General features: G+C 44.2%; 1 protein-coding gene across 5 annotated transcripts in view; it reads left to right on the top strand.

Annotated features, from left to right (window-relative positions):
- Positions 1-22,623, top strand: part of Ptpn13 (protein tyrosine phosphatase non-receptor type 13) — a 191,769-nt gene that overhangs the window by 148,218 nt on the left and 20,928 nt on the right. For all 5 annotated transcript variants that reach the window (XM_075942741.1, XM_075942742.1, XM_075942744.1 and 2 more), the window contains 10 exons: positions 1,177-1,511; positions 2,828-3,014; positions 6,649-6,807; positions 8,385-8,556; positions 8,638-8,848; positions 10,915-10,985; positions 13,883-13,944; positions 17,016-17,109; positions 17,712-17,849; positions 18,507-18,592. In XM_075942741.1, coding sequence (XP_075798856.1) covers positions 1,177-1,511; positions 2,828-3,014; positions 6,649-6,807; positions 8,385-8,556; positions 8,638-8,848; positions 10,915-10,985; positions 13,883-13,944; positions 17,016-17,109; positions 17,712-17,849; positions 18,507-18,592 — 1,515 coding nt within the window. The remainder of the gene's footprint in view (positions 1-1,176; positions 1,512-2,827; positions 3,015-6,648; positions 6,808-8,384; positions 8,557-8,637; positions 8,849-10,914; positions 10,986-13,882; positions 13,945-17,015; positions 17,110-17,711; positions 17,850-18,506; positions 18,593-22,623) is intronic.

Raw genomic sequence — 22,623 nt, 5'->3', positions numbered from 1 at the left:
GCAGCTCACAACTTCTGGTAACCCCACTTCAGAGGACCCTTTGCCATCTTCTGGCCTTTGTGGGACCTGCATACATGTGGTGCATGCACAGTGCATGCACTCAGGCACATATAAAATCCTAAAGCTTCAAAGAACATACCAACTTTTTTTAACTTAGAAAATATTCATGAAGCCGGGCGGCGGTGGCACACGCCTTTAATCCCAGCACTTGGGAGGCAGAGGCAGGCGGATCTCTGGGAGTTCGAGGCCAGCCTTGTCTACAGAGCTAGTTCCAGGACAGGAACCAAAAGCTACGGAGAAACCCTGTCTCAAAAAAATCAAAAAAAAAAAAAGGAAAGCAAAGAAAATATTCATAATAGAATCCTAAATTTTGAAAATGGGATACAAAGTACAACATATAATTCTAATTCTAATTTTAAAATGTAAGTCAGGGTTGGCAAGATGGCTCAGAGAGGAAAGGTACTTGTTGTATTAGCCTGTTATCAGTGGGATCCCTGGATTTCATGTGAAGGTAGAAAAAGAGACCTGACTTTACAGAACTGTCCTCTCGGCTCCACACACATGCCGTGGCACAGGCGGACACATGCACACATGCACACATACAAATACCATGACACGGACACACATGCACACACACACACCATGGCATGGTCACACACATATACACATGCACAAGGACACATGCCGTAGTGTGGGTGCACACGTACACACACATAGACACACACACTTGTCATGACACCCGCGCAGCACACACACATACCCCCCACACATAAAGGAAATAACTAAATTTAGAAAATAAAATATAAATCAGGCTGGTGAGATGGCTCAGCAGGAAAAGGCACCTGCTGGCAAGCCCAAGGACTTTAGAACCTCTCTTGGTGGAAAGAGAGAACCGATCCCCAGTGTTCTCTGACCTTCACTATGCACTGTGGCATCTCCACACTGCACACTTGTACGCAGAATGAGTTGATGTGCCAGCGGAACAGGGTTGCTCGTACAGCGTCAGCAGTTGGCATCTTAGCGTGCTCGTCTTTAACGAGCAGGAATTGCGCTCACTATCAGAATATTTACATCTTGTAGAAAGGACTGCTACTTAGCAGTTCCTTCAGCTATTGACCGTGTCTGAAGTTAATGTATGTTGTCACGATCTGATGTCCTTCCATGTGTCCCTCTCAGACTCCGCTCCACTCTCCAGCACAAGTGTTTCTAAACAATAGTAAAGAGGCTTCTCAGCCGTCGCCCTTCTCCGTGGAACCAGGCACCAGCTCGGATGAGAACAAGGAGCAGCGCAGGTGTCCCTCCAGGAGAGAGAGCTCCAGTGACAGCAGCCTGGGTGGGGAGGGCGAGTCTGCGAGCGCTCCAGCCCAGAAACCACATGTCTCCTGGCCTTCAGCGTCGACTCAAGCTCTGAATGACGTGCTGTCCCAGGCACACAGTCAGCAGGAAGAACCCGCATGTGCCATGTTTTACCTCCCTCGGAAAACACCGAGCAAACCGGAATTTGAGAACAGGTATTGCCAGGGTTGCATGGTGTCCAGAGCACCTGGTGGTCTAGCAACAGCAGCAGCCATACGAATTGTTCCAAGAACGTGACGTGTGGCTGGAGACGTGGCTTAGTTCCCAGCACCCATACTGGGCAGCTCATAGCCTCACAGAATTCCAACTCCAGGGGATAGGGCAGCCTCACAGCCATGCACATACGTACACATGAGAAACACAGGTTTTTAACGGCTGGAATGCCTGTGGATTCAGCATGGTTAGCAAGCAGTGGCTCATTAGAGGTCTTGGTGATGTGTCTAACAGTTTTAGTTAGCTCTCAAAAGCTAGCAGATATAAGATCTCCAGACACGCAGTGTGACGCTTGCTTCCCTCTTGAGCATATTTGTTAGTAATTAAGAAAGTGGTTTCCCAATACAATTTAAACAGAAAGAAAAGAGATGTATTTAGGGAGTGGTACTCAAGGAGGTTAGAATTACAAGGGGAAGCAAGGAGGATTTGCGGATGATAAGATCTGGAGACGGGAAAGGACGTGTTTGAAAGCATAGGAAACTGCAGCACAGACATGCAGCTGCCTTGGCTGTTGGTGTCTGTGTGTTATGTCCAACCACACTTGCTTACATCTCCCCTCCCTCCTCCTCTCCTCCCTCCCGTCTTGGCTGTTGGTGTCTGTGTGTTTATGTCCAGCCACACTTGCCTACATCTCCCCCTCCCTCCTTCTCTCCTCCCTCCCGTCTCGTCCCTACTTCCTTTGTTCCTGTTCTTTCATCCAAAGTGACCACAGGAACTAGGTGTATCATCCCAGTTACTTGGAAGACTAGGGGAGGAAAGATTTAAAGGCCAGCACGGACAACCTGTAAGACCCTCTTCAAATTAAAAAAAAAAGATTATAAAGGGCAGGAGATAAGAACAGAATGCTTATTTAGCATGAATAAAACCCTAAGCTGAATCCCTGCTTTAGGAAAATAAATACTTCAGGAAATGGATAAATGACCAGAAGAGTAAGATTTCTTATTTCTCTTTTTCTTATTGAGTTGAAATCCAAATTAGACCCCTGATAACATTAGCTTCCATCTTGAATAACAACGAGGAATAGAAGATATACTTATATCTAGCTTGTCTTACTGTCGTTTTGCAGCTTAAAGAGCTTATTCGAAGTTGAACCTGCACGGAGAATCAGTAAATGGTAATACCAACATAGAGTAGACATTGAATAAACCCATAGTCTGAAAACTCGTGAGGCTCTCCCTCAAATCCAGGCAGAAACATCCAGCTGACTGTTGGCTCTGAATTGTGCCCACAGATAACACTGCTTCCTTTATCTCCGCAGCCATCCTCCTCTTCCTCCTCCACCGCTGGATGTCAGTCCTGGACAGACCTGCCAGCCCCAGTCAGAATTTTCTGCTTCTGACTCTGTTGGGAAATACTATACACATCTCGCTTCTGAGCTGAAGAAACCAGAAAACTTGACAACTTGGAAAAATGACTTGGGAAACCACCTTGAGGACTCTGAGCTGGTGAGCATTGTTCTCTGTTACAAGCAATAAATCAATTGTCGTTTTTCTCAATGAAGGTATAGATGCATGCATTTTCTGTTAGCTGGAGAAAAAAAGCTGTTGTAAAGTAGCCCATATTACATTTACAAATGAATAACAGTCCTTTCTGACATTTCCCTGGTGAGAAATTAGGGGAGGATGAAAAATGCTGTATATTGTCCCTGGGCTGCCATCTTGGCAGACACCTGCAGACAAGTCCCCTAACTCTTCAGAGTCCAGCAGCTTTGGTTCTGCAGTCTTCTGACTTCAGAGGGCTGGAAATGACGGAATGAAGCAATGCGTGTAAAACTCCTAGCACTGCATTCAGACCCTGCTACGGACAGGTGCTCATCACTGCTTCTTTTCCTGAATCTCTGAATTACCTACTGAGTGTGTGTGTGTGTGTGTGTGTGTGTGTGTGTACACACATGCATGTGGTTGTGTATTCACATGGGTGAATGCGTGTGCTCATGCATGTGGAGACCAGAGAGCAACCTCAGATACTGTTTCTCTGGAGCCATCATTTTGGTTTTTGTGAGACCAAGTCTCCCATCTGTCTGGAACTCAGCAAATGGGCTAAGCTAGTTGGCCAGAGAGCTTCAGGGATCTGCTTGTCACTGCTTCTTCAAGGCTGGAATTATAAGCATACACCATCATACCTGGCTTATACCTGCTGAGTGTGTGTACACATGTGCGTGCACACGCATGTGCCTTTACATGCACACACACACGATCATGTACGGAGGGTCCGTGTGTAGACACACGTGCATGTGAAGACCAGAGGGCCCCTTAGCACTGAGTCTACAGGTGCTTGCCATCACAGCCAGCTTTTGTGTGGAATCCAGCTCAGGCCCTCATGCTATGTAGCCAGCACTTTACTGACTAAACTCTGCTTCGTGAGTTAGGGAGACTCCAGTGCTTGAATATAATTTGTCTTTAAATTTTTTTGTGTATGAGTGGAGTCTTTACACTGCAGTGTAGCCTTAAAACTTTACCTAAAGATAGATAGATAGATAGATAGATAGATAGATAGATAGATAGATAGATAGATAGATAGATAGATATGGATTCACTTTGAGATTTTCATACATGGATAAAATGTGTGTTGATGACATTTACTGCCCCGCATTCTTTCCCATGCACTCCTCTTAGATCCAGTCCCATCCGTCATCTCCACTCAAGCTCAGGTTTTTCAAATAACCCACCAAGTCCAGTTTGTGCTGCCCATGTCCTCCCAGATGTGGGGCCATGGGCTGGAGCACGGCTGACCTACCAATGGCTACACTCTTAAAGAAAACAGTCTCTCCCTAGCCCATCAGCTGGGGGTGGGGACTCATGGGTCCCTCTTTCTTCTATGCTGCTGTGAGCTGACTGGCTTAGTCTTGTGCAGGCCGTGGGCAGGCAGCCACAGCTGCAATGAGTTCATGAGTACCATGGTCCTGTCACATCCAGAAAACAGTTTCCCTCCAGTCCTTCCTGACCTCTGGCTCTTAAAGTCCTCCCACCCCACTCTTCCACAGTGTTCCTGAACCTAGGGAAGGGGATATAATATCGGTGACCCATTTATGTCTGAACATTCCATACACGTAGTCCCTGAGCTTTGGCCATTTGTAGCTGCATTAGCTTTTTCACTGTACAAAGAAACTTCTTGATAAGGTGTGAGATGCACAGATATTTAAGTATAGAGTTGACAGATTTAGAGGGAAGATTGTCTGTTCACCAAAATAATAGTAGTATTGGTACGTGGAGCCTGTAAACACTCCAACCACGTGTTCTTGCCACGATTTGCACTACTGAGTGTGCGCCTTTGTTAGGGTTTCTGTTACTGTGAAAAGACGACGATCTGGACAACTCTCACAAGGAAGACATTTAATTCAGGGGGCTGGCTTGCAGTTCAGAGGTTCAGTCCGTTTTCATCATGGCAGGGAGCATGGCAGCATGCAGGCAGATGTGGTGCTGGAGCTGAGAGTATTACATCTTGCAAGCAACAGGAAGTTGACTTACTGTCACACTGAGGGAACCTTGAGCAAAGGAGACCTCAAAGCCCACCCCTATGGTGACACGCTTTCCCCAACAAGGCCACACCTCCTAATCGTGCCACTCCCTTTGGGGGCCATTTTCTTTTGAATCCCACAGTGTGTATCTCCCATTAAATCCAGTCAGAGAGCATTTGGTTACCCCGCTTTTACCACTGTTGTTCCATGGCTTATCTTGCCTTGCTTGTCACCAATAATAGTTATGAAACTTACACATTCCCTGCTAGTAAGACTGTTGGTAACTTTCCACCCTGGAGCTGGCACAGCACCTTCCAGCCCCAGCTAGCCATCGGCAGGAGGCTTCCGTGTCCGGGACTAAGGTGTGTGGTGTCTTCAACAGCTGGATCTTACCATCAGTTTCTGCTGAATAACAAGAGCATGGCAATAGCTTACGTTGTTTTAGGGGTGTCTGTAACCTGCAAACAGCTTGTGGGGAGGTACCCCACACTTGGCACTGAGCTTTTTATTTGACAGCTTGTGACTTCTGGAAGAGATATTATCCTCAGAAATTCCATCTAAACTTTCTTAGGAAAAGCATAGCATGGACATAGGAACCTTATAAAACCGTAGATTTCCATTCGACTTTTTCAGCATTCTCAGTGTTGGTTAACCCTCTGCAGCCTCACCCCCCATCCCTTTCCCCAGTTCTTACCCCTGCCCCTACTTAAAGCATGAGTTCCTAAGCCTGCAAATCAAGATTAGGAAAAATTTCCAAGAATGATAATTCTTTCACATGAATTTAAAGTCAGACTTTTCCCACTATTAGTCCAGAAATAGATGTTTATGTAAAAACATCATAAAATAAGAAGAGGAAAGGTACCTATAATCTCACCATCCCCAAACCATAAAGATTTTAAAATAGTCTTTCCATAATTTTCATTTTCATATAATTGTGTGGTAAGGTGTGTGTGTATCTGTGTGTCACAGGGAGGATGGGTGGGTGTACATCAATATTTCGGTTTCATTCTTAGTAATAAAGTCTGTCATTGGCCATATAAGCATCCTCCCCTGCCAGCTGTTTGCTGTGCATCTTAATTAAAAGCGGCTACGGCACATGATCATCCAGACACTTCATATTTTTACAAAAACATCAGCAAACAACAGCTTCCTTTTGTGTCTCCTGCCTTCTGTCTTGGTTGTTTAAAAATGGAGGATTTTTTTGAAACCATCCCCTCTAAAATGTAGTCTTGATTACCAGTACTTTCGCTTTGGCTCCTTGTGTATCTTGTACATGGAAGAGCAAAGGCAGGGCTGAGGTGCAACTCTGGGGAAGGCCTTGCCTGGCACGTGTAAGGCTCTGGATTTGATCCTAGCTCTTCGAGATAGAAAAAAAAATAAAAGCTGAAGAGGAATAGAAAGGAGGGAGGGAAAGAGTCTTGAGACAAACACAGCTTCATACTTAAAAATGTTACATGCTTGGAAAAAGGAACATTCTGTCTAGAATTGAGAAGACTTCTTTTAGCCAAGTTAAGTAAACTTAAGATTTGGGTTTCTCCTCTCTTAACCAAGGACAACAGTATTCATGTGTGTTTGTCTGTAGGACAAAGTAGACCCCTTAAGTCAATCTGTTCTTTCTCTAGGAAGTCGAGCTTCCCATCACCCTAATGAAATCAGAAAAAGGAAGTCTGGGTTTTACAGTAACCAAAGGCAACCAGAGTATTGGTTGTTATGTCCATGACGTCATACAGGATCCAGCCAAGGGTGATGGCAGGCTGAAGCCTGGAGACCGCCTTATAAAGGTGAGACATGGAGTGTGGAGGGACCGCTCGGTGGGGTAGGAGCACAGGGTGCTCTTCCAGTTCCAGGAACCTCAGTGCCCTCTTGTGGCCTCTGCAGGCGTCAGGCACACAAGTGGTGCAGACATAGATGCAAGCAAAACACTCGTGCCTAAAATAAAATACGCTTTTAAATGAGACATTTAAAGTAAATGGGCATATTTGTACAAATACGGGTGTCCTAATCCAGTTTCTGTTACTACTGTGAAATTCCTTACACAAGCACACTTTTAAAAGGAAAGAAGTTTAGTTAGCTCACTCTGTGGGAACTTTAAGGACATGGCACCAGCCTCTCAGCCCCTGCTTTATTTAAAGTGAAGGCATCAGACCTGCTTTATTTAAAGTTTCTATTGCTGGGAAGAGACACCACCATGACCAGAGTTGTGCAACTCTTAGAAAGAAAAACTTTTCCAGTTTAAAAGTTGAGTCCATTATCGCCATGTAGGTGACATGGTGGCATGCAGGCAAAAATGGTGGTGGAAAAGGAGCTGAGAATTCTACATTTTGATCTGAAGGCAACAGGATGTGCATAGCTTGAGCAAAAGAGACCTCAAAGCCCGACCCTACCATGACATGCTTTCTCCAACAAGGCCACACCTTCTAATAGTAGCCCCCCCCCCCATGAGCTTTTGGGAGCCAATTACCTGTGTGAGAAAAGAGACCACATATCAAGAGGATGCCTGAGTGTCTGGGGTCTCACCACTTTCTACAGGCACACCCTCTGACCTGACTTCACCAATGACAGGTCCAACCACTGAAGACCAGTGTCCTAACTGATGTGAATTCTTTGAGAACAAATCTGAGCCACATACAGACCCTATCAGTGACCAAAAGTAAATCAGCACTGGAGAAGGAAGTTGAGTTAATATGATAGTTTCTCTGGTTTATGTTTTCATTGCCCACCGCTTTAAACGTGAGAGGCTTCCACAAGGCAGAATGCCGCACGCCTGTAATCCCAGCTCATGGGAAGAAAAAGCATTGGGACCAGGAAATAATTCAAGGTCACTCTTGACTGCATAATGAGGTTAACATGAGACCCTGTCTCCAAAAAAGTCAGAGGGGCACAGACATAAGGAATGTAGCCCAGTTGGTAGCGTGCATGTGTAGCTTGCATGAAGCCCTGAGTTCAAGCCCCAGCACTACCTAAACCCAGCTCGGTGGCACAAACCTGTAATCCTAGCCCTTAGGATGTGCAGGCAGGAAAATAGGAAGATCATTCTTCGTGACACCTTTATGCATAGCTGTTTGGGAATTGCTTCAACTGCAAGTCCTTTTAATCTCTTCAGGTCTCTCAAGTCCATGAGACAGCAAGTTTCTTAAATTCTAGAGGATAAGATTCCTATATTAACAAAATAGTAAGGTATGCATTCATTTGTTAGCGAATTTATGTTGTTTATAATAGCTTGATCTTTGTCCCTTTGATTTCTGCAGGGAAGAGGATTCGATAGAGTAGAGACTATGTCACCTTACATCTCTTACTGGCTGATACAGGTTTTCATCAGATTTCCCGTTCTAAAAATCAGCCTCTGTCTCGTTTGTAGGTTAATGATACAGACGTCACAAACATGACCCACACCGATGCCGTGAATCTGCTGCGAGCTGCACCCAAGACAGTCAGATTAGTCCTTGGGCGGATTCTGGAGTTACCCAGGATGCCAGTGTTTCCCCATCTGCTGCCTGACATTACAATAACATGCCATGGAGAGGAGTTAGGTAATAAGAGCGCAGGCTTTGATCGGTATGGTTTTCTTGGCATCCTGTGACTGAGAAACAATGGTTTTCTGTTCTCTGAAGGATTTTCTCTGTCTGGAGGTCACGGCAGTGCCCATGAAGTGGTATATATCAGTGACATCAACCCTCAGTCGGTTGCAGCTGCTGAAGGAGGTCTGCAGCTATTGGATATCATCCACTATGTGAACGGAGTCAGCACACAAGGGATGACCTTGGAAGAAGCCAACAGAGCACTGGACCTGTCCCTTCCTTCTGTGGTGCTAAAAGCAACAAGGTACTGGGCCTTCCAGAATTCCTAATTCACAGCCATCTAAAGAGTAACATTAGAACAGAGTTTTTGATAGAGTCTAAAAAAACTAAGCATATAAGTGTAGCAGCATGATTCCAGCTAATAGGCAATTAGCACATATCAGAATGTCTTCAGTTGCAAGTAACAGAAATATAGCTCAATTCTGTTTGACCAAGAAAGGGAATTTACTGTTTTGCTTAATTTCCAAAGTAATAAGGTCGTCATCGGGCTCCCTTTTGTTCTTTCCTATTACCCCGTTTCTATGAGTTTTCTCTGTGGTGCTCGGTGATTGTGTCTGCTATCGTTATGTCTACCATGGCATAGTCATAAGAGTACAGACACCCACAGTGCCCATGAATCTGGCTTTCTAGGTTGTAGACTAAGCCAAGCTATGGGAAGGGAAAACTGACAGTTGTGTTTATGAGTAATTTCTTCCAAAATACAAGTGTAACAGAAAACCATCGGTAGACTTTTTGTTCTTTTTAGACTGTGGTCGTTTCCCTCATCCCTGACCTGACTCTGTGTGTCTAAATGTTGGATTGATATACAGTTGTTTTCCTTGGTGGAAGGGAATTAATGGGAAAAAGAAAGCATTTTACAGAATTTCACATCACTGTCAAGCTTAGGTATAGGCTGAAAGTTTTACCTCAAAATCCGAAGTGGACTCTTCACTCAGTCCTGGAGTGACATTCTGTCCCCTCCACCTGTCTTAGCTGCTGTCTCTACAGACGTCATGTCTCTCTCCACTCTCGCCTTCTTTATAGTCCATGATAAATAACAGAAGCAGCAATGAAAGGACACGGTATTATGTCGGGAGCTATACCGGGGGTAGAATTTATCCCAGTTAGCTGCAAGCTAGTGACCCTAGACTGATACTACTTCATGGATTTTGGAAAAAGATGTATTTCAAGAAATAAAAGGACTTTTATTGCTATGGCACAGAAAGCACCTCTGAGTTAAGTTGTCCAGTCATCTCTGTTACCATGTTCCTAAGAGGGGTGAGCACGCGGATGGAGTCCAGTCATCTGTTACCATGTTCCTAAGAGGGATGAGCACACGGATGAATGGCTGAACTAAAACATGCAGAACGATTATGCACAAAAGTTAATTCTCAGTGGAGATACAGTTCAGTGGTTGAGGCTTTCAGTTCAGTCTCTAGTCACTAACAATATTAATAATAATGACAGCAGCACTTATTATTCAGTTCTGTCAATAACAATAGTAAAATAAGGACAGCAGTACTTGCTGAGCATGGTACTGTTTCCATGCCTATGATCCCTGAACTTGGGAACCAGAAGCAAGAAGAGCTATAGTTCACATACCCTCGCTGTAGAGCAGCTCGAGGCCAGCCTGGACTAAGTGAGAAGAAAATGGAGAAGGGAAAAGAAAAAAAAAAGGCCATCCTTCATTCCCCCCCCCTTTTTTTTAACCTTTGGGAGGACAGGGCGAGGGAGGTGTGGGTACATGGTGTGGTGGTTTGAAGGTAAATGGCCCCCAAAGGGAGTGCCACTATTAGAAAGTGTGGTCTTGTTGCAGGAAGTGCCTCACGTGGGGGTGGGCTTTGAGGTTTCGCAGTGAGACAGGCTATTTCCTGTTGCCTGCAAGATGTAGAACTCTCAGGTACCTCTTCAGTACCACACTGCCATGTACCACTGTGATGATAATGGACTGAGCCTCTGAAACTGTCGGCCAGCCCCAATTAAATGTTTTCCCTTATGAGAGTTGTCATGGTCATGGGGTCTTCACAGCAATAGAAACCCTAAGACACATGGTGTAGATCTCACTTTTCACTTTGTTTGAAAGAGGGCTTCTTGTTCATTATTTCATACTTTCGGCTGGCCTGCGAGTTTCCAGGATGGTTGGATTGTCCTTCATCTGCCTTCTATCCCACTGTGGGAACACTGGAGTTACAGACTCACTTGAAGAATTCCATTAAATCCTGTCCACATTTTGGGGGTGCCTGGACTAAGCCCCTAAAGTGAAGCTTCTGAAATGACTAACAGTGGCTGTTCAAAACCTTTGTAATCGTTCTTTCTTTGTTTGTTCTACAGAGATGGTTGTCCGGTAGTGCCTAGTTCAACAAGATCTGCTATCTCAGCATCCAAAGTCTCCAAAACCAATGGTATGACACTTTGACAGAGTTTACAGAGAGGTGGCTTTGTCCCTGGACAGCAAGTTGGATACTGTCACTAAACTTTTTCTTAACTTCCTAGAATGTTTTGCATGATCTAAGTGAAAATACTCTATTTAAGTTACAACATCTCTGAAACTCAGTCTGTATTAGAAAATAGCAGAGCAGAAATATATATCCAGTGGACTTGAAGGTGTAAGCCTGTGTGTCCTCAGAAAGCCCCCTGATGCTTCTATAAGCCGCCCTTTCCTGTCAGTAAAGCGTTACTAGTGTCGGCCTACTGAGGTTCTAATGAGACATGTAAACCACTGGGTGACTTATGCAGATATCAACAGAGAGTCTCCTGGGTTAGGGACCTGTAGGGCATTGCGAGTTTATCAGTGTGCAAGCAAGTATCTATCTCACATGTTAGCATAATGACAGAAACACGAGGAGAGCTGTAGCAGCACTTATCTTTAATTTGGACTAAGCATTCCTTCATAGCAGTACACAGTGAAAGAGAAACTGAGGCACTGAGAAGCTTTATAACTTTGCCCAAGCCCACTGTCTTAGGGTTTCTACTGCTGTGAAGAGACACCATGACCATAGCAACTGTTATAAAGGAAAACATTTGGTTGGGGTGGCCTGCTTACATTTCAGAGGTCCAGTCCATTGTCACCATGGTGGAACATGACTGTGCAAACAGACGTGGTGCTGGAACAGTAGCTGAGAGTCCTTACATCTGCAGGCAACAGGAAGTGGTCTGAGACATTGGGTGGTATCTTGAGCATATATGAGACCTCTAAACCCACCTCCACAATGACACACTTCCTCCAGCAAGGCCACACCTCCTAATAGTGCCACTCCCTTTAAGAGCCATTTTCTTTCAAACCACCACACACACAAAGTTAATGAAAACTAAGTTCAAAATTTAAACCCAGAAAATCTGACTCCCACTTTGTTGAGGGAGACTGCTTGTTCATTCCCAGCCACCCAGACCCGAAATAATCACACAGACTATATTAATTAAAACACTGCTTGGCCTTATTAGCTCATGCATATTTCTAGCTAGCTCTTACATCTTATCTCTATTAATCTGTGCATCATCATGAGGTCATGGCCTACTGACAAGGTTCCACAACACATCTGTCTCCTCCAGTGGCTACATGGCTTCTCCTAATTCTGCTTTCTTTCCTCCTCTCTCTGCTTGGGATTCCTGCCTTGCCCTATTCTGTGCTGCAATAGGCCCAAAGCAGCGTCGTTATTAACCAATGGTATTCATAGCATACAGAGGGGAATCCACATCACCACTTGGTTATATAATCAGAACCTACAAATGTAGCTTTGATTGCTAATGCTAAGAGAGTTAGTAGGCACAGAGGAATGGGCGTGAACTAAAGTGCTATGAACTGTGTGTACTTTGTACAGAGCCTTTCATGTTTGAAGAGAGTAACGTCTGAATGCCAATGGCAGCTACTTGAAACCATGACATTGTAATTTGTCTCCTAGAGTCAAAGGTTCGTTCCCTGCTCTCCATCAATTTATTTCAAGCAGACGAGCTCACAAAACACTTCCTGCCTGCCTCTATGTCCAGGCCTGTTTGTCTATCCAGGGCCTCTCTGTCTGACCAGGCCTGTACCCTGTGGAAACCACCTCTGTCTGCTGTCTGGCTCGACTCTCGTGGAACTTACTTCTGTGGTACCAAGAGAGGAAGCAGTTAGAAAACAAGAGGGGAGGATGTAAATGACTTACCTATGATGTTTTAGGGTATACCGGCAGGACTTTTAGATCTAGCACCTTGCTATTGATAGGCCTCTAAAATGACTTTGCCTGGAGTTCTAAAATGTTGCTTTCAAAAAAGAAGAGACCATTCCTGGGGCCTGCATAACACCAATTACAAAGTTACAGAAGTATATTCAAAAAATCCCACCTCAGCCTTCATCCTCCCACCAGCACTGTCTGTAGGTCATTCTTAGATAGAAGCCATTGGTCTAGAAATACACGTAAGTACTTTACATTATCCACACGTGGTGCCTGTGCTAAAGCGTTTTGTAACATGAACCAAGTGAGTGTCCTCTCCCACACTGATGCCACGACGTTGCTCCCGTTCCAGTGGGATAATTTCCATTCGGTGTCTTCTACTTGAATCATTAGCCCCAAACAGTTTGTTTCATTTTGTGGGAGTTGGCGCAGAGTCTCCCTTGGTAGCCCAGACTGGTTTCAAATTTATAGCAATCCTCCTGCCTCTGCTTCCCAAGCACTAGAATTGCAGACGTAAGCAATATACCTGCCTCCCAAGTCAGTTTTTATATAAACTATTTTCTCTTAAGGGTTTGGTTTCCCTACCCTTGGTGTGGTATACACACCTGTAAGTCCGGCACTTGGGAGATGGAGCCAAGAGAATGAAGAACTCAGGGGCAATCCAGTGTGTGCCAAGTTGGAGGCCAGCCTGTGCCATGTGAGGCCCTGTGTCAAAACATAAAAAGAATGTGGGTTTTGTCTGTTTGATTTTATTTTAAGTTAAATCATTCTATCTTTTATTCTACTTACTTGCTTTATATCATTTATATTCTGACCTCTTTCCATATACAGTTAAAAAATATCTTTTGAAATATGGGGTTTCTTTAATTTAAAACAGATGAGATTTCTTTTAAGTTTTTTCACAATTATTTATTGTGTGTAGTGTTTGCGCACACACCCTCCCATGCCCCAGCACATGAACGGGGTCGGATCTCATCAGCCCAGATGTTATCATTCTTGGTGACAAGCACTTAACCCTTTGGTCCATCTCCCTGACTCCTGCGCCAGCATTTTTAATTGAGTTCCATCCTTTATGTGTCTTGAGCAGTGTCCATGGCTCTCTTGTAATTTCTGTTGTCTCACTTACCACTCTGTGCTGTTTCTTCCAGGCCACACCAGCATGGAGCCTTGTGGTCAGCCTGCCCTCACACCTAAGAACTCGTTCTCCAAGGCAAGACTTTTTTCATGTCGTATTTACTTTTAATAATCAATGTGCTTATGTTTCATAGCAAATTGATTTTGTAATTAAATGTTCTTAATATGCTAACAGTAAGCATGTGTTGTGATGAACTACACACAACACAGTGCCTTCAAACCTGTGCCCTGTGGTACATGGGCTTTCATGGCTATGGTTTAACTCTGTAACTATTAGCATCAGGATGTGTAAATAATGTGCACAGTCCTTCCATTGTCTCTTGGATTATAGGAAGAGAAGTGTCATTAATAGCAGAGTTGCCTGTTCTTTCCATATTATTGGCCGCCAGTAGCCTGAGAAGGCTAAACCCGTGGCCCTGGTAAGGAGCAACAGTATTAGCCAAAGAAGTAGACTGCTTCTTTTAAAGGGCTTGAGCAGTGTTTTCCAGATCATAAAATGAGAGCTTAAAGCCCTTAGGATCAACCCAGAGAAACTGGAGTCATTTGGCAGTGCTTTAAACGCTGTGTGAGCTCCACCTCATGCTCTCACTGTGAGTGCACTTGTATATGCGTTAGTTGGGGTAACATTTTTTCTTACAACAGTTCTTCGGTCCATGTTAGGTGATTTCTGAAAGGCTCATAGCTGGGTTTCTATTCTGCTGGACTGGACTCTTTTAAACCACACTCACACCCCATGAGTCTAGTCACACCTCACTACTCAGTGTCTGCTGTGTAGTAGAAAAGACATGTCTTGCCATTTAAAACACTTTTCTCTTTAGTAATCTGAAAAAAAAAAATGCCATCTCAATGTAATCCTGGACAAGATGGGTTAGAGAAGAAAATGTCATAATGAAGAGAAGCCCGTTCTGTGCCTTTCGATACCACGTCATCATGTCATGCACCGTTTTCATAGTGAGCGCTGAGCCACGCAGGAGCCACATAAGGCAGAAACGACTGTAACACAGAAGTAGCGTGGTCTGTGTCCGTGCTTTGCATGCCTTGCCCTGTAGCAGAGCTTGCTTTCCTGCTGGTCCCGATCTTCGACTCACAAAGCTGAAGCAGCTGAACTTTCTCGAGTTTCTACTGCTACTCATGATGGGTAGTGTTTGCTTTCTTTCAAGTATCGGTGTGTTGAAAGAAAGAGGTATAGCAATTCTCTTGAATTAACATCAAATTCTAGAAACTCGGGGCTTTTATCATTGTGGGAGCCAACATTTCTGTCAGAATTCAAATTGTCCAGAAATCTCCTTGACAATGTTCTGTGATGTGGCATTAATGTCCAGACAGACCATGATTTTTCATGGAAAATGGGATTTCGCAGCTTGTGATGTTGAGGGCGCTACATGACCAGCTTATGAGATGTAGTTCTGAGGTGTCTAACCCCTTGCAAGAAAAGTTAGGCCTCCAGAGTGAGCCACAGCGCACACTGTGATTTAGTCAGTTAATTTTAAGAGTTTATCCAAATATACCTTTTGTCTTTTCTGTCTTTTAATTTTTATTTTTTTCTTCCTTTTATTGAACAGAGATTATTTTCTGTACAATATATTCTGATCATAGTTCCCCTCTCCCATCTCCAGAGATTAATGCCACCTTGTCTCCTATCAGAATCTAACCCTGTCTCTCACTGGAAAACAAACAGGCACCTAACGAATAATAATAAAATAATATAAAGCAAAAACAAGCCAAAGCCAAACTAGGACAAAACAAGCAAACCGAAGATGGAGCCAGAGAAAAAGCATAAAATGCACAGCATGCGGAGAAACATGTTCACCCACACGGGAATCCTTTACAAACACAGCATGCGGAGAAACATGTTCACACACACGGGAATCCTTTACAAACACAGCATACGGAGAAACATGTTCACACACACAGGAATCCTTTACAAACACAACATGCGGAGAAACATGTTCACACACACGGGAATCCTTTACAAACACAACATGCGGAGAAACATGTTCACACACATGGGAATCCTTTACAAACACAAAGCTAAAGGCCATAATGTTTACAAAAAGGACCTGTAAGACTAAAAAGAAAAAAAAAAAAAGATTTAAAAAGCCCTGTCCCAACCTTATGATACATATATTTTCCAGCAATGCCATTGATTTTATTTTGTGTTGGCCTCTACTGTCAGGCATTGAGCCTGGCCTTGAGTGAGAAGCTGTCGAAGTGAACCCCAGATAGGCCGGGGGCTTAGGGGACAACCACATTATTCTGCTACAGGAACATCACCATGCAGTAACTCCTGGCAGCATTCTTTAGTACTCCTAGATCCTCAGAGAAGCCTTCTCCTGCCCAGATGAGAACAGAGACCCACAGCTAGACAGTGTGAGGAAAATGAGAACACTTAGTCCTAAGCATAATGTCTCTATCAAATCCTTCCCCTCGGGGCTCAGGGGATCCCGGGAAGAGGAGGCAGAGAGATTTTAAGAGCCGGGGAATGTCACTAAGAAAACAAGTCCTCTGCACCACAGCAGGACTGACAGACATAAACGCACAGAGACTGTGGCCGTGTACACACTGGTCTGTACCAGACATGGTTCCGGCATGAGAGAAGTGAACACATGCCCCATCCCTAGCCCAGAAGGGATGTCTTTTTTTTTTCTTTTTAAATTGTGCTGGGGATTGAACCCAAATATGCAAAAGTGCTCCAGTACTGAACTACATGACTGCTACATTGTCCTGCCAGGCTGTGCTTCTAGTCAGCCGCACTGGAGTGGTAGATGCATGATTTCAGTAGATACATATACAACCCATTGTTAAGGCCTTAAACTCACAAGACAGTTAAACTACACTGGGAAGTCTTTGCACCTAACCAATGATCAAGCCACTAAATTGGAGCATGCATCCATGTAACTCACTCATAAGTCATTAAAATGTTGATTGTTAGGAAGTAGCACGGTTCCTGATGTGTTCGGTGACAGGAACCCCATGTGCTTTGCTCTCTCCCTCCAGTGATGTTTCCTGCTAACACAGATACACAGGGCAAAGCTGTAAATGAGTCTGTACAGAGCAGGAAGAGGGGAGGAGCCACGCCTGGACCTTCTCCAATCCCAGAAGTTCACTAAATAGTAACCTGGTATGTGCTGTGGTCTTGTACTTCAGGTTAATGGGGAAGAAGTAGTTGAAGCTGTGTACCCTGGAGGAAAACGCTCGTCTTCTCAGGTGATGGAGTCAACAGACCAGACTGAAACCAAAGGTAATTTTCAAATTAGCCCTCCTGTTACTGTAAAGGATCTAAAAGTTCGGTAACTTTTAGCAGGCCAGTTTTTCCTCCTGTTACCTCCCATGCTAGGACAGCTTCCAAAGGAAAGTTTGTTGTGCAGATGTCCAGTATCCTCTCTCATCTCTAGGCTAACGTGACTTAGGAGCTTCAGAAGACAATTCTTGCCTTTGATGTTTCCTGCGTGCTGTAAAGCAGCCTGCATAGACTACCAGGTGCCTTATAGCTCCAGATTTTGTGTTGAGGATATTTTATTGGGCCTATTATATCCTTAAGTTTCAGAAGATAACATCTTTACTTCTTTTGTTAGTGAATAATTTGACAATAATTTTATGAAGTAAGCATCGGATTGTTAATATTTCATGAAAAGGTATATCCACTATTGATTTTCATTATTTGTTTCTATGCTGCATTTGTGTGCTTGTTGGTGACAGCAGCCAGCACAGGTAGGCTGGCAGGACTAGGTCACCACGTCTGTCCTTCACAGGAAACACTTAAAACTGCAGAGCATCTGGCATCTTAGCACTGAGACTGTCCCTTTCCCAGTAGTTTAAAAATAAATCGCTGTTTTTTTCAAGACTCTGACTCGCAGGATGGCGACATCTATGATGATCCACAAGAAGCTGAGGTTATCCAGTCCTTGCTCGATGTTGTGGATGAAGAAGCCCAGAACCTCTTAAACCAGACTAAGGCCACCAGAAGGGCCTATTCTCCAGGTCAGTGAACCCAGGAATTCAAGCACATGAGTACGAGAAAGCCAGTAAAACTGAAATATATTAGCAATATCGTAATCATTTTTTTAGACACCGTTTTTAGAAGTAAAATAAAATGTATTGTCTTTCCCATGTTGGTTTGTGGGTGAGTTAGTCACTAATGAGAATTAGAATTCATCGTTAGCAGTAGTCCGTGTAGCTGTGGGTAGAGTGCTTGCCCAGCATGTATGAAGCCCAGGTTCTGTGCCCAGCACCATATAAACTATGCACGTGATGCACACTACAGTCCCAGCACTTGGGGTGTGGAGGCAGGGGCATTGGAAGTTCATTATCACCTTCAGCTACGTGGCAAGTTCAAGGCCAGCCTGGATACATGAGACTATCTAAAAAGGGAAAGTATCATGTGTGTCATAGCTTCTATTTATAAACATATTAGTCTACACATTTCCCCTCCAGTTGTCAGTAAGCCAGTGTAAAGCATGGCCATTTCATAGATAAACTTCAGCAATGTTCTACTCTGTGTATCATGTCCCTTACTCTTAGCTCTCCCTGTTGGGCATTGGTGTGGTCTGCTTACTGCCTTCTTTCTTGGGGAAATAAAGTTTTCTGCTGCCTGAGTACATCTCTTAGTTTTTCTTGGTCTGAATGTTTCTCCCCCAGATCCATTGAGGACAAATGGGGAGGCACCAGAAGGAGGCACAGATACAGACTGTGATGGTTCTCCGTTACCTGAGGACGGCCCTGAGGTGAGAGCTGTACCTGCAGGAATAGCTGAGGGTACTGCACTTCACTAGAATTCTGGTTTCGCCCAGACTGTTACTGACAGGTTATTGCTTGGAGGTGGAGGAAGGTAGCATTATTTTATTACATCGCCGTGTCATCTGTACCCAGCAAACTCGGAATCTTTTCTCCATTGGAAGAAGGAATGAATAGGAAAGGGGAGGAGAGGGAATCAGAGCCGTGCCGGCTTAGCCTCTAAGAGCTGTCAACCACCCACCTCTATGCTTACACAGCACTCAGACACACAAGGGTATATTCACCATTTGCTTACAAATCTGTATGGATACCAAGATGCTTGTGGCTTCTGAGTATTTCTTAATGCATAAAAATCATAGAAACATTGACTGTCTCAATATTCTATTCTCTAGAGGGTTTATTTAAGTTGGTCTTTTATACTATCATAATATTATATAAAGTTATACCATAGGCTCTTTGAAAGGTTTCATGAGTTTTATAAGTCGTAACAATGTAATTAAGTTTCTTCTACAATATTTTAAAACTGACTTCTCTTTTACATAAGAATAAATAAAAAGTTTTTCCTGCCATTTAAAATTGTAATCTAAAATATCTTTTCTCTTAAAAAGGAGAAAAACCATAGTATTTATATTCTTCATTATAATGACCTATAATAACAAATATTTATGTTAGAAAACTTTATTATATGGATTTTTAGGATATATTTTAATTGTAAAAATTACTTTAAATGTGAGAGTTCATTAGTGAAAAACTCCCTCTTAATCTCCTCTCCATGTTCATCTTTTCCACTGCTGTGAAAAGAGCACCATGGCCAAGGCAACTTACAGAGGGTTTATGTGGGCTTTCGGTGCTGGAGGGCTCGGAGTCAGTTACGGAGGAGAATCCTCTGGGCTCGGAGTCAGTGTGGAGGAGAATCCTCTGGGCTCGGAGTCAGTGTGGAGGAGAATCCTCTGGGCTAGGGGTCAGTGAGGAGGAGAATCCTCTAGGCTCGGAGTCATTGTGGAGGAGAATCCTCTGGGCTCGGAGTCAGTGTGGAGGAGAATCCTCGGGGCTAGGGGTCAGTGAGGAGGAGAATCCTCGGGGCTAGGGGTCAGTGAGGAGGAGAATTCTCTGGGCTAGGGGTCAGTGTGGAGGAGAATCCTCTGGGCTCGGAGTCAGATGGAGGAGAATCCTCTGGGCTCGGAGTCAGATGGAGGAGAATGCTCTGGGCTCGGAGTCAGTGTGGAGGAGAATCCTCTGGGCTAGGGGTCAGTGAGGAGGAGAATGCTCTGGGCTCGGAGTCAGTGTGGAGGAGAATCCTCTGGGCTAGGGGTCAGTGAGGAGGAGAATCCTCTGGGCTCAGAGTCAGATGGAGGAGAATCCTCTGGGCTAGGGGTCGGTCATGGAGGAGCGCGAAGCTCGAGGGCGCCCATCTTAAGCCTCAAGCTTAAAGCAGAGCAAACTAAAAATGGCAATCTTTAAACTGTGAAAGCCACCTCCAGTGACACACTTCCTCCAGCAAGGCCACACCTCCTATGTCTCCCCAAACAGCACCCCAACTGGTTACCAGGTATCTAAAAGTACAAGATTGTGGGGACATCTCATTTGAACTACCAGTTATTAATGAAACTTAGATTTCTACATACCCTTCCACCACGCATATGAAGTCCAAGGTCAGCAGAACTGATTGCATGGTGGCTGGAAAGGGCCCATCCGTCATCTTATTACTGCACGTCCCATCACATTGTCAGATATCACATTTTCATCTAACAGTTGTTGATGCCCTCTTTCCTCATGAGTGCACGCACATTTGCCTCATTCTTTCTAATATTCTATGTTCTAGTATATGGATTAAATCAGCTATCTTCCTGGAAGTTGTGTTTACTGAATAACAGTGTTAGCAAAGGTTCCCATGTCTATACTATGAAATCATAACTCTCATAAGGCAATGTCTTTTTTTTTTTTTTAAATCAAGACAGGGTTTCTCTGTAGCTTTGGAGCCTATCCTGGAACTAGCTCTTGTAGACCAGGCTGGTCTTGAACTCACAGAAGACCTGCCTCTGCCTCCCAGATGCTTGAATTAAGGGCATATGCCACCACTGCCCGGCTAAGACAATTTTTAAAATTCAGATTGTTCATCTGGTGTGGCCACATCACAAGTCCCACCATTTTCCTTGTGTCCTCGCTACCTAAGCATTTCCCAGGAGCAGGTGCTTGAGTTGCAGCCTGTCTGTGTCTCTGGAGTGGGTTAATTATACAACAGTCTGAAGGCCAGTGAAGGCCAGTGTACCAGGGATTCTCACTCAGCCTCCCTTTGACTTGCAAATGAACAACATTCTTACCTGCACCCTTCCCTCTGTTTCAGCTCCTGCCTAGCGTCTCTTCTTCCTCTTGTAAAATACCAGTTTAATGATATGCAGGCTCAGGCCTGTGACCTTACCATGCCTGTGACCTTACCATGCCTGTGGCCTTACACCTGTGACCCTACTATAATTAATTACCTCTTTAAGGCACCACCTGCAGATTCAGCCAGGTGGGTGTCTAGGCAGACAAGTCCAGGACCTATATTACATAAACTGAAACTACACAAAGGGCGTGGAAAGTTTATTTCTCGTTCTTTAATAGCAAACTCTAAAATTAAAAATCTCTCCAGAATCATCCATAAATTAAGTATGGATCTGTAAAATAATTTAACTGTTTTTAATGGGAGACAAGGTATCTGGTAAAAATGATTATAATGATCCAGGAAGTGGACATGTGAAATTATCAGAGATGAGTCAAAAAATTCACATTCATAGGAAAAGAATATTTCTACTAATTATCACAAAAATGTTTTGTAATTCATTTTCCCAAAGTGCCAGTGAATCCTGGAAGTTCTACTCTGAGAAGGATGCTCAGGGCTGGGGAGATGTTCATGTAGTGTCTATAAAGCATGTGCAAGAGCCTGCATTCAGACCCCCAGTACCTCCATAAACACCAGAGTGTACAGCACACACCTGCAGCCCAGTGCTGGGGACAGAGAGAGCCCAGACACAGAAGGAAGGGAAGTTCATTACCATATCCCTGGAGCTCAGTGGACTGCCAGCATAGCTGAGTTTATGAACTCCAGATTCAGTGAGCCCCTGTCTCAAAACATAAAGTGGAAAGCAACCATGGAAGACACTGGGCATGAGCCTCTAGCTTCCACATGCATGCTCACACACACACACACACACACAGTGCACCTTCACCCACTCACACATATACCCACGTGTGTGCACCCACGTACACACTACATAAAATGCACATTCAACCACACACACATACACCGCCACACAATGTACACATGTGCACACATGCATACAGACACCTATGTACAGTACACATTCACCCACTTACATATACCCACATACAATCCACAGACTTGCACACATTCACACACCCACACAAACACCTAGATGCAATACACACACACAAATACATAATGCTTAAAACCAGATACGTGGGTCCAGACTGTCTATAGTAATAAATTAGCACTTCCCATGTAAGTATACTTTGGAAAGATTTTCAGCCTAAGCTACAAGATGGCTCAGAGGTTAAGACCCAAACTCCGTCCTCAGAACCTATTTGGGGAAACTCACAGCCTCTGAAACTCTAGTTTCAGGGATTCTCACATCTTCTGGCCCCCGGGAGTACCTGCGCTCAGCATGCACACACACACATAATTAAAGTAAATCTTTTCTGAAAAAGAATTCTTGAGCAAAGAAAGTAATCATTTTAACCAACAGAACTTCATGGGCACTGGCAGTGTCTCAGCCGCTTCTGAGCGTGTGTTACCCGAGTGTCGTGTGTGTCTTTGTGATAGGAGAAGAATAACACTAACAACATAAAAAGTAATTCACAGAAAAAAGTTAGCCACTGAGAGATGGCTCAGTTCGATTCCCAGCACCCACAAGCTGGGAGGCTCAACGACCATCTCTAACTCCAGATCCAGGGGATATGGTGCTCTTCTCTAACCTCAAAGGCATCAGGCATACACACACAAGCAAAACACTCACATGTA

Source organism: Microtus pennsylvanicus, chromosome 12, assembly GCF_037038515.1.
Source record: "Microtus pennsylvanicus isolate mMicPen1 chromosome 12, mMicPen1.hap1, whole genome shotgun sequence".
Taxonomy (NCBI): Eukaryota; Metazoa; Chordata; class Mammalia; order Rodentia; family Cricetidae; genus Microtus; species Microtus pennsylvanicus.
The sequence above is the reverse complement of the archived record's forward strand: the minus strand, read 5'-3'. Positions and strand labels throughout refer to the sequence as shown.